Source organism: Physeter macrocephalus, chromosome 6 (genome assembly GCF_002837175.3).
Source record: "Physeter macrocephalus isolate SW-GA chromosome 6, ASM283717v5, whole genome shotgun sequence".
Taxonomy (NCBI): Eukaryota; Metazoa; Chordata; class Mammalia; order Artiodactyla; family Physeteridae; genus Physeter; species Physeter macrocephalus.
In genome coordinates, this window is record NC_041219.1 from 32,850,341 (window position 1) to 32,862,774 (window position 12,434).

At 37.8% G+C, this 12,434-nt stretch overlaps 2 protein-coding genes across 7 annotated transcripts in view; one reads left to right on the top strand and one right to left on the bottom strand.

Annotated features, from left to right (window-relative positions):
• ANKS1B (ankyrin repeat and sterile alpha motif domain containing 1B) overlaps nt 1-12,434 on the bottom strand; it is a 1,202,038-nt gene that overhangs the window by 847,016 nt on the left and 342,588 nt on the right. The gene's annotated exons all lie outside the window — the stretch shown is intronic.
• Nucleotides 10,740-11,402, top strand: GARIN6 (golgi associated RAB2 interactor family member 6). Its single transcript, XM_024127237.1, is given in 1 exon segment — nt 10,740-11,402. A coding segment is annotated over 1 exon segment (663 nt).

The following is a 12,434-nucleotide window of genomic DNA, read 5'->3' on the forward strand; positions in this document are numbered from 1 at the left end:
TGTAGTGAGGTGGATGGACCTAGAGTCTATCATACAGAGTGAAGTAAGTCAGAAACAGAAAAACAAATACCACATGCTAACACATATATATGGAATCTAAAAACAAAAAAAAAGAAAAGGTTCTGAAGAACCTAGGGGCAGGACAGGAATATAGATGCAGATGTAGAGAATGGACTAGAGGACATCGGGAGGAGGAAGGGTAAGCTGGGATGAAGTGAGAGAGTGGCATGGACATATATACACTACCAAATATAAAATAGATAGCTAGTGGGAAGCAGCCGCACAGCAGCGTGATCAGCTTGGTGCTTTGTGACCACCTAGATGGGTGGGATAGGGAGGGTGGGAGGGAGACGCAAGAGGGAGGAGATATGGGGATATATGAATATGTATAGCTGATTCACTTTGTTATACAGCAGAAACTAACACACCACTGTAAAGCAATTATAGTCCAATAAATATGTTAAAAAAAAAGAAAAAAAAGAGAATAAAATAATCAAATTTTTAAAATGGATACAGGACTTGACTAGACATTCTCCAAAGAAGATATACGAATAACCAACAAGCATATGAAAATATGCTCAACATCATTTAATTGTTAGAGAAATGCAAATGAACATTACAATGAAATGTCACCTGAAGCCCATTAGAGTAGCTACTATCAAAAAAAAAAAAACAGAAAATAACAAGTGTTGATGAGGATGTGGAGAAATTGGAACACTTGTGCATTGCTGGTGGAAATGAATGATGCAGGGAACTACAGAAAACAGTATGGTGGTTCCTCGAAAAATTAAAACTAGAATTTCCATATGATCCAGAAATTTCACTACAGGGTATTTATCCGAAGAACTGAAAGTAGGATCTCAAAGAGGTATTTGCACATCCATATTCACAGAAGCATTATTCACAAGACCCAAAAGGTGGAAACCACCCAAGAATCCATCAATGGATGAATGGATAACAAAATGTGGTACATAGATACAATGGAATATTACTCAGCTTTAAAAAGCAAATTCTAAAACATGCTATAATGTGGATTAACCTTGAGGACATTATGCTAAGTAAAATAGCCAGTCACAAAAAGACAAATACTGATATGATCTCACTTAAATGAGGTAGAGCAGTCAAAATCAAGAGACAGAAAGTAGAGTGGTGGTATACTTTAAAATCGTTACTATATTAAATGTGTATTAAACCACAATTGTTTTTTAAGTTCAACAGGGAAATGTATGCAGATGTAACATTTAAAATCAATAGAGAGGGACTTCTCTGGTGGCACAGTGGTTAAGAATCCACCTGCCAATGCAAGGGACACGGGTTCGAGCCCTGGTCCGGGAAGATCCCACATGCCATGCAGCAACTAAGCCCATACGCCACAGCTACTGAGCCTGCACTCTAGAGCCCGCAAGCCACAACTACTGAGCCCATGTGCCGCAACTACTGAAGCCCGTGCACTTAGAGCCTGTGCTCCACAACAAGAGAAGCCACCGCAATGAGAAGCCTGAGCACCACAACGAAGAGTAGCCCCCGCTCGCCATAACTAGAGAGAAAGCCTGCGCACAGCAACGAAGACCCAACGCAACCAAAAAAAAGAAAAATCAATTGAGAAAGGCTGGGCTATTCAATGAATGGTGCTGGTACAACTGATCATTAATTTGGGAGCAGGAAGGAACCCAGGATAAATTATAGAATTAAAAATACACACCATATATATATATGCATATATACTTACTTATACACATTATACGTTTACATTATTACACATTTACAGACATACCTCATTTTATTGCGATGCACATAACTGTGCCTTCACAGATTTTGTACAAATTGGAAGTTTCTTGCAACCCTGCATTGAACAAGTCTATAATTGCCTTTGTTCTAAAGCATTTGCTCACTTCATGTCTCCATGTCACATTTTGATAATTCACAATATTTCAAACTTTTTCATTATTATTATATTGTGGTGATCTGTGATCAGTGATCTTTGATGTTACTATTGTAATTGTTTGGGGGCTCCATGAACAGTGCCCAAGTAAAAAGGAAAACAATCAATAAATGTGTGTGTTCTGACTGCTCCACCAACCAGCCTTTCTCTTCCTCTCCTCAGGCCTCCTTTTTCCATGACACAACAATATTGAAATTATGCCAATTAATAACCCTACAGTGGCCTATAAGTGTTCAAGTGAAAGGAAGAGTCGCATGTTATCTCACTTTAAGTCAAAGCCTAGAAACAATTAAGCTTAGTGAGGAAGACATCCTGAATGCTGAGACAGTCCAAAAGCTAGGGCTCTTGCGCCAAACAATCAGCCAATTTGTGAATGCCAAGGAAAAGCCCTTGAAGAAAATTTAAAGTGCTACTGCAGTGAACACACAAATGATGAGAAAGTGAAACAGCCTTATTGCTGATATAGAGAGTTTCAGTGGTCTGGGTAGAAGATTAAACCAGCCACAACATTTCCTTAAGCCAAAGCCTAATCCAGAGCAAGTCCCTAACTCTCTTCAATGCTATGAAGGCCGAGAGAGATGAGTAAACTGCAGAAGAAAAGTTTGAGGCTAGCAGAAATTGGTTCATGCGGTTTAGGGAAAGAAGCTGTCTCCAAAATATAAAAGTGTAAGGTGAAGAAGCAAGTGTTGATGCAGAAGCTGCATCAAGTTATTTAGAAGATCTAGCTAAGATAATTAATAAAGGTAGCTATACTAAACAACAGATTTTCAATTTAGAGAAACAACCTTATATTGGAAGAAGATGCCATCTAGGACCTTCATAGGTAGAGAGAAGTCAATGCCTGGCTTCAAAGCACCAAAGGACAGGCTGACTCTCATGTTAGGAGCCAATGCAGCTGGTGACTTCAAGTTGAAGCCAATGCTCATTTACCATTCTCAAAATCCTAGGGCCCTAAAGAATTATGCTAAATCTACTCTGTCTGTGCTCTAAAAATGGAAAAACAAAGCCTGGATGACCGTCCATCTGCTTACAACATGGTTTACTGAATAGTTTAAGTCCACTGTTGATACTATTCAGAAAAAAAAAATTCTTTTCAAGATATTACTGCTCACTAACAAGCACCTGATCACCCACGAGCTCAGATAGAGATGTACAAGATTCATGTTGATTTCATGCCTGCTAACACAACATTCATTCTGCAGCCCATGGATTAAGCAGTCATTTTGACTTTCAAGTATTATGATTTAAGAAATGCATTTGTAAGGCTAAGCTCTCATAGATTATGATTCCTCTGATGCATCTGGGCAGTCAATTGAAAACCTTCAGGAAAGGATTCACCATTCTAGATGCCACTAAGAACATTTATGATTCATGGGAAGAGGTCAAAATATCAACATTAACAAGAGTTCGGAAGAAGTTGATTTCAATCCTCATGAATGACTTTTGAGGAGTTTAAGACTTCAGTGGAGGAAGTAACTGCAGATGTGGTAGAAACTGCAAGAGAACAATAATTAGGAGTGGAGCCTGAAGATGTGACTGAATTGCTGCAGTCTCATGATTAAACTTTAATGGATGAGGAGATGCTTCTTACGAATGAGCAGAGAGTGGTTTCTTGAGATGGAATCTACTCCTGGAGAAGATGCTGTAGGTTGATAGAGCAGCTGCAGGGTTTGAGAGGACTGACTCCAATTTTGAAAGAAGTTTTACTGCGGGTAAAATGCTATAAAACATCCTTGCATGCTACAGGGAAATCATTCATGAAAGGAAGAATCAGTTGATGCAGCGAACTTCATTATGATCTTATGTTAAGAAATTGGCATGGCCACCCCAACCTGCAGCAAATACCACCCTGATGAGTCAGCAGCCATTGACATCGAGGCAAAATCCTCCACCAGCCAAAAGATTATAACTCTCTGAAGGCTCAGATCAGATGATGGATAGTTTTTAGCAATAAAGTATTTTTACTGAAGTATAATTAATTGACTTACAATATTATATTAGTTTCAGCTGTATGACATAGTGATTCAATATTTTTATGTATTACAAAATCATCACCACAATAAGTCATTACCACCTAACACCATACAAATTTATTAGTGTTATCGACTATATTCCCTATGATGCACATTACAACACCATGGCTTACAAGTGGAATATTGTACTTCTTAATCTCTCTTCCTATTTCACTCATCCCTTCACCCTCTCCTTTCTGTAAACTGCTAGTTTGTTCTCTGTATCTATGAATCTGTTTATATTTTCTTATTCATTTACATTCAATGGTATTTATCTTTCTTTGCCTGACATTTTTCTTAGCATAATACCCTCTAGGTCCATCCATGGTATCACAAACAGCAAGAATTTTTTTTATGGCTGAGTAATATTACATTGTGTATGTATATACCACACCTTCTTATCCATTCATCCATTGATAGCCACTTAGGCTGCTTCCATATGTTGGCTATTATAAATAATGCTGCAATGAACATAAGGGTGCATATATCTTTTCAAACTACTGTTTTCATTTTCTTCAGATAAATACCCAGGAGTAGATTTGCTGGATTGTCTGCTAGTTCTATTTTTAATTTTTGGAGAGACTGCCATACTATTTTCCATAGCAGTGACAATAGTTTACATTCCCATCATCTGTGCAGGAGGGTTCCTTTGTCTCTACATCCTGGCCAACACTGGTTATTTGTTTTTTGTTTTTTTGTTGTTGTTGTCTTTGATAACAGCCATCCTGACAGGTGTGCGGTGATATCTCTTTGCGGTTTTGATTTGCATATCCCTGACCACTAGTGATGTTCAGCATCTTTTCATGTGCCTGTTGACTATCTGTATGCCTTCTTTGGAAAAATGTCTATTCAGATCCTCTGTCTACTTTTTAATCAAGTTGTTTGTTTTGATGTTGAGTTGAATGAGTTATTTGTGTATTTTGTATATTAACCCCTTATTGGATATACCTTTTGCAAATATTTTCTCCCATTCAGTAGGCTGTTTTCTTTTGTTGATAGTTTAGCTCACTGTGCAAAAGCTTTTTAGTTCGATGTAGTCCCATTTGCTTATTTTTGCTTTTACCTCCCTTGCCTGAGGAGACATAACCAAAAAAATATTGCTAAGACTGATGTCAAAGAGCATGTTTTCTTGTAGCAGTTTTATGGTTTCAGGTCTTATATTTAAGTCTTTAATCTATTTTGAGGGGTTTTTTTTGTATATGGTGTGAGAAAGTAGTCCAGTTTGATTCTTTTGCATGTAGCTGTCCAGTTTTCCCAACACCATTTATTGAAGAGGCTGTCTTTTCCCCATTGTATGTTCTTGCCTCATTTGTCAGAGATTAATTGATCATATAAGTGTGGGTTTATTTCTGGGATCTCTATTTTGTTCCATTGATCTATGTGTCTGTTTTTGCACCAGTACCATATTATTTTGATTACTATAGCTTTGTAGTATAGTTTGAAATGAGGGAGCATGATACCTCCAGCTTTGTTCTTTCTCAAGATTGTTTTGGCTGCTCAGGATCTTTTGTGTTTCCATAAAAATTTTAGAATTATTTGTTCTAGTTCTGTGAAAAATTCCATGGGTATTTTGATAGGGATTGCATTGAATCTGTAGATTGCCTTTGGAGCTGTGGTTATTTTAACAATATTAATTCTTCCAGTCCATATGCACAGTATATCTTTCCATTATTTTGTGTCATCTTCAATTTCTTTCAGCAGAGGCTTATAGTTTTCTGAACAGCAGGTCTTTTACCTCCTTGGTTGGATTTATACCTAGGTATTTTATTCTTATTGATGCAATTCTAAATGGGATTGCTTCCTTAATTTCTCTTTCTGATAGTCCATTGTTGGTGTATAGAAACAACATATTTTTGTATATCAATTGTTTATCATGTAACTTGACTGAATTCATTTATTATATCTAATAGTTTTTTGGCGGCAACTTTAGGATTTCTACATGTAGTATCATGTCATCTGCAAACAGTGAGAGTCGGTTGTTGTTTTGGGGGGTTTTTATTGTTTTTAGGCCACGCCATGCAGCTTGCGGGATCCTAGTTCCACAACCAGAGATTGAACCCGTGCCCTTGGCAGTGAAAGTGCAGAGTCCTAACCACTGGACTGCAAGTGAATTCCCAGTGAGAGTTTTATTTCTTCCCTTTCAATTTGGATTCCTTTTATTTATTTTTCTTTTCTGATTCTTGTGGCTAGGACTTCCAAAACTATGCTGAATAAAAGTGGTAAGTGTGTTCATCCTCGTCTTATTCCTGATCTTAAAGGAACTGCTTTCTGCTTTTCAGCATTGAGTATGGTGCTGTTTATGACAATTTAGGTATTTTCTAAGACAAAATAGGTTTTCTGTACCATATCACTTCCTTCCTTCATATCACTTCCTTCCTTGAAGTTATAGTTGATTTTCAGTGTTGTGCCAATCTCTGCTGTGCAGCAAAGTGACTCAGTTATGGAAGAATCTTTAATAGTCACAGTTATGTTCAAGGCAATCTAGGCTTTTTCTATCATGCTACTCAAAATTATTCCTGCTCCTATCCACTGCCCAACTCCAAAGCCACTTCCACATTTTAGTGTATTTGTTACAGCAGCATCCCACTTCTAGGTATCAAAATGTGTGTTAGTTTCCCAGGGCTGCTATAACAAATTATCACAAACTCAGTAGCTTAAAACAACAGAAATTTATTCTCTTACAGTTCTGAATGTCAAAAGTCCAAAATGATTCTCACAGGGCTAAAATCAAGGTATTGGTGGGGCTGGTTCCTCTAGAGGAGAATGCATTTCCTACTCTTCAGCCAACTGCATTCCTTGGTTCATGGCCACATCACTTCAACCTTTGTATCCATCATCACATATCCTTCTCTGACTTTGACCCTCTATCCTTTTTCTTTTTTAAATATTTATTTATTTACTTATTTACTTATTTATTTTGGCTGCACTGGGTCTTTGTTGTGGCACACGGGATCTTCGTTGCAGCAGGTGGGATCTTTAGTTGCAGCATGAGGACTTCTTAGTTGTGGCATGTGGGCTTCTTAGTTGTGGCATGCGGGCTTCTTAGTGCAGCATGTGGACTTCTTAATTGCGGCATGCATGCGGGATCTAGTTCCCCAAGCAGGGATCAAACCCTGGCCCCCTGCATTGGGAGCGCAGAGCCTTACCCACTGGATCACCATAAGGACGGTTGGGCTCACACTGGGTCCACCTGGATAATCCAGGGTATCTCTCCACCTCAGGATCCTTAACTTAATCATATCTGCAAAGTCCCTTTGCCATGTAAGGTCACATATTCATAAGTTGTAAAGATTAGATATGGGCATCTTTGGAGGGAATTAATCTGCCTACTACAGCCATGTCCAATATTAACTGAATTCTGTTTAAAATGTTTAACCCGTATGTTCACTTACATAGTTTTAAGCACTGCCCCCACTGAATGCTCATCTTACTGAACTAACATTTTTGTCATTTCCATATTTCAAATGTTGCTTCTTTTAAAAGTTTTGGCAAGAAGAAATTCAGCAAAAGAATAAGATTATGTATTGCATCACAAATTCCCAGAGCTGTTAATATCTGAATAATTCCTTAACTTATTATTTTTGTTTGGAATATTTCCAAAGTATGTAGTAGTTTCATTACGGGGGAAAAGTTAAACCCCTATCCAAAACCATAACTATTCTGGAGTTGAAAGATACCTAAAGTATCATCTCAATTTCAAGGATGACAAATATAAGGTCCAGGGAGGTTAAATAATTTACCCAGTGACACAAACTCTTATGTAGAGGAGAAGGAACATAAATTTATTTTAAGAATGTCTAATGACTAACTATGAAAAGCTAAGAGCTGCTGCATTTACATAAAAATAATTTATTAAAAAAATTTTTTTATTGAATTTATAGTTGATTTTCAGTGTTGTGCCAATCTCTGCTGTGCAGCAAAGTGACTCCGTTATACATACATAGACATTCTTTTTTTATATTCTTTTCCATTATGGTTTATCACAGTATATTGAATATAGTTCCCTGTGCTATACAGTAGGACCTTGTTGTTTACCCATTCTAAATGTAATAGTTTGCATCTACCAACCCCAAACTCCCAGTCCATCCCTCTCCCTCCCCCCTTCCCCTTGGCAACCACAAGTCTGTTCCCTTTGTCTATAAGTCTGTTTCAGTTTTGTAGATAGGTTCACTTGTGTCTTATTTTAGATTACAGATATAAGTGATATCATATGGTATTTGTCTTTCTCTTTCTGACTTACTTCACTTAGTATGATAATCTCCAGTTGTATCCATGTTGCTGAAAATGACATTATTTCATTCTTTTTTATGGCTGAACAGTATTGTGTATATGTATACAACCACAACTTCTTTATCCATTCATCTGTTGATGGACATTTAACTTGTTTTCATGTTTTGGCTATTGTGAACAGTGCTGCTATGAACATAGGGATGCATGTTATCTTTTGGTACAGAAACAGGCATATGGATCAATGCAACAGAATAGAGAGCCCAGAAATAAACCCATACACCTATGGTCAATTAATCCTTGACAAAGGAGGCAAGAATATAAAATGGGAAAAAGAGAGTCTCTTCAGCAAGTAGTGCTTGGAAAGTTGGACACCTGCATGTAAATCAATGAAGTTAGAACACACCCTCATACCATGTACAAAAATAAACTCAAAATGGCTTAAAGACTTAAACATAAGACATGACACCATAAAACTCCTGGAAGAGAGCATAGGCAAAACATTCTCTGACATAAACTGTACCAATGTTTTCTTAGGTTAGCCTCCTAAGAATTTATTAATCTCAGTTCCAGGTAGATTTTTTATTTAGCCATCTGAGCTTCTTAAGTATTGAAGCAAATATTAAGATATTTTTCTAAATACCTAGAGGAATTTCAGATAAAATTCATCAGACTCATGAAAATAGACATATTTGCCAGAACACTACATGTGATAGTTATCAGGCCAAGTAAGAGAGGTTCTACTGCTGTTGGTCTAATGACTGGTTAGGAAAAAATCCTGAAAGTCCTTAGGCCCTACAAGTAATATAGCTTCTGGTTTCCCTGGAGATAGGGCAATTAGCTCAGTGGTCTAGTGGAAGCCTAAGATAAATATCTTGTAACATATGTGCACAGCATAAAAGTGCTTTTAAGAAAATCGGTATATCTTCACTTTATTTTTTAAAAAGCACCTAAATTAAATTATACTGTATCCAGTGGTACCTATACCTTTCAACAAATACCAGAACCTCTTGGATACATTTGAAAGGTTAGTTTGATTAGTAAACGTATGTTAGGCTTATTCTTTTTACTAATTATAAATAATGTAGACATGAAGTGGAAATCAAAATATAAAGACTTTGGACAGGCCAGTAAGAATTGCTATTGATATGTGACTAGGCCTCTCAATAAATAAAGAATAAAATATTCATATTACCAGAAATAACCAGATACTTCAATATGAAGGGAAGAAAATGTTCATTTTTATAGAACAAACTGAAGACTCAAAAACTATGACTTTATATGTGTACGTATGTGCGTGTTATATATATTGTCATGCCAATAAAGATATTTTAATCTTACTGAATTTATAATATTTATAATAGCTGGCAAAATTTCTCAGAACTTTTTTTAGTAGGCCAATTTGATAATGAGTAAAGAATAGAGCATAAATGTGATGTTTAAGGCTCTTCTCACCATATAGTCAGGGTACAGATGTCTAGGGAAAATCTCAGCATTTTGAGGGTGTGTATAAACATAAAATTTTTGATGGCTGTAAAAATAGATATTGTTAATAAAAATAGCTTTACTCTTCCTGTTAATAGAAATAATAATTATCCTAATAAAAAATAGAAAGTATAAAGAAAATAAAAATTACACCATCCAGAAATAAGTACTTTAAACATTTCACTGAACATATTATACTTTCATACCCAAACACACACACACAGACGATTTTACATAAATTGGACCACAAGTATAAAACTAGTTTGAAATGTTTGTTTTGCTCTTTTTCTTAAAAAAAAAAATCAGGTATATCTTTTCATTTCAATAAATAGGGAACTACATAATCATTCTTGTGGCTTCAGAGTATTCTTTCATAGAATGCTCCATAATTTATTTAACCAAATCCTTACTGTAAGATATTAATCCTGTTTATGACATTTTTTGCTACAATAAACCTTGATAAACATTGTGTACATCCAGCTTGTTTACCACCTTGTCCAATTCTCTTTAAGGTAAACTGTCTACAATTAATTTTAACTGTCTGTAGTTAGAAGTGCTGGATAAGACAGTATGCATATTTTAACTCATACCTAACAGAACGTTTGTCTAACCCTTTCTGAAAGCAATTTGTCAGTATGTATTAAGATCCTTAGATGTGCCCATGGGAGGAGGGGTGGTCTGTTGATCTGTGGCAGTGTGGCCTTGTGAGGGGTTTAGGCCTAGTTGGAAGCTACAGTTTCTGGAGGAGAGGTGCAGTGGAATTACGACTGAATACCAATATCTGTGCACATCAACATCTGTGCACCCTGACATCTACTGGGGCCCCGGCCTCTGCATGCCCTGACAACTCCATGCTCTAGGCAGGGCACAGTCAGGTCCAGGAGCAACTGTCTCTAGCACTGAGCAGTCAGTAATCAGCTCCCCCACCCTGTCCTCAGTCACTCAGAGACAAAGCCTGCAGAAGACCACTGCTAGCCCACCTGCCAGAGAGACCAGGGAAACAGGACGCCCTGCAAGGTGTGATAAGGAAGGTGCAGAGGAGCCTCTAGGAGCTGTCTTGATAAAAGATAGCGATGAACAGCCAAGATACATTACCATACTACAAAGCCGAAGGCAGCCATGCAATGAGCATGTTTAATACTTCCATGGGGAAACTGCAGCAACAACTGTACAAGGGGGAGTACCCTATATTCCATTATGCACCAGTGTTTGAGAGTGACTTTCTACAGGTCAGCAGAAAAGGAGAAGTGATTGATGTGCACAACCAGGCCCGAATGGTGACTGTGGGCATCGTTCGTACCAGCCCCCGCCTCACACTACCTGATGTCATGCTGCTGGCCTGACCAGCTGCTATCTGTGATGACTATAACAGACATGGCCCTGCCACCCAGGAAACAGGTAAAAAGCCTACACAGATCTTAGAGCTAACCAGGCTGCTTCCCTTGAAGTCTGTAAAGATATCCATCCATAACAGTAAAAAACAACAGCTCCACTTGAAGTTTGCCACTGGCAAGCTTCAGCTGTGTCCCCCTTCAGATACAAGAGATCTTTTTATTCAGTGGGAAAACCTCACTTACATCCTGAGACCACCAGTGGAGGCTTAGAGCAGCACCCAGGTCATTCCAGCTAGGGACACTCTGGACATAACTGGGTTTGCGGAAGAGAGTAAACGCCCAGTGGTAAGCACTCTGCAATCTCTAAAAGACGAGGCCAAGGTGCTTAGGGAGAAGAGCTAAAGGTCCTGCAGAGGCTTTGGTACACAGGCTCACCTGGAAAATACATGGATTTTTGGAAGGACTCCGGGCCAAATGAGCCTCATTTGGAGGCCATGGCACACTGAGGAGGTTCCTAGTACTTCTCCAAAGTGTTCCCCAAGGTTGTATTTCAAAGATTCCTTACCTGTCGGCAACCCTTAATTTCATATCCAATATTGTATTGCCATCTGCAGCATACTGACCATCCAATCTATTCTTTTTTTTTATGTTTCTCTTGCTTTTCTCATTTTTTAATTGGAGTATAGTTGCTTTACACTGCTGTGTCAGTTTCTCTGTACAGCAAAGTGAATCAGCCACACATATACATATATCCCCTCTTTTTTGGTTTTCCTTCCCATTTAGGTCACCACAGAGCACCGAGTTCCCTGTGCTGTACAGTAGGTTCTCATTATACATATATACTCTCTTCTTTTGTTTTTTTTTTTTCCTTCCCATTTAGGTCACCACAGAGCACCGAGTTCCCTGTGCTGTACAGTAGGTTCTCATTAGTTATCTATTTAATACATAAGAGTGTATATATGTCAATCCCAATCTCCCAATTCATCCCACCCCCCCCTTTCCCCCTGGTATCCATACATTTGTTCTCTACGTCTGTGCCTCTATTTCTGCTTTGCAAATAAGATCAACTATACCATTTTCTAGGTTCCATATATAGATAGATAGATAGACAGATATTGCATTAATATACGATATTTTTCTGACTTACTTTACTCTGTACGACAGTCTCTAGGGTGACTAGAGACTCCACATCTCTGCAAATGACACAGTTTTGTTCCTTTTTATGGCTGAGTGATATTCCATTGTATATATGTACCACCTCTTCTTTATCAATTCATCTGTTGATGGACATTTAGGTTGCTTCTATGTCCTGGCAATTGTAAATAGTGCTGCAATGAACATTGGGATGCATGTGTCTTTTTGAGTTATGGTTTTCTCTGGGTATATGCCCAGTAGTGGGATTGCTGGGTCATACGGTAGTTCTATTTTTAGTTT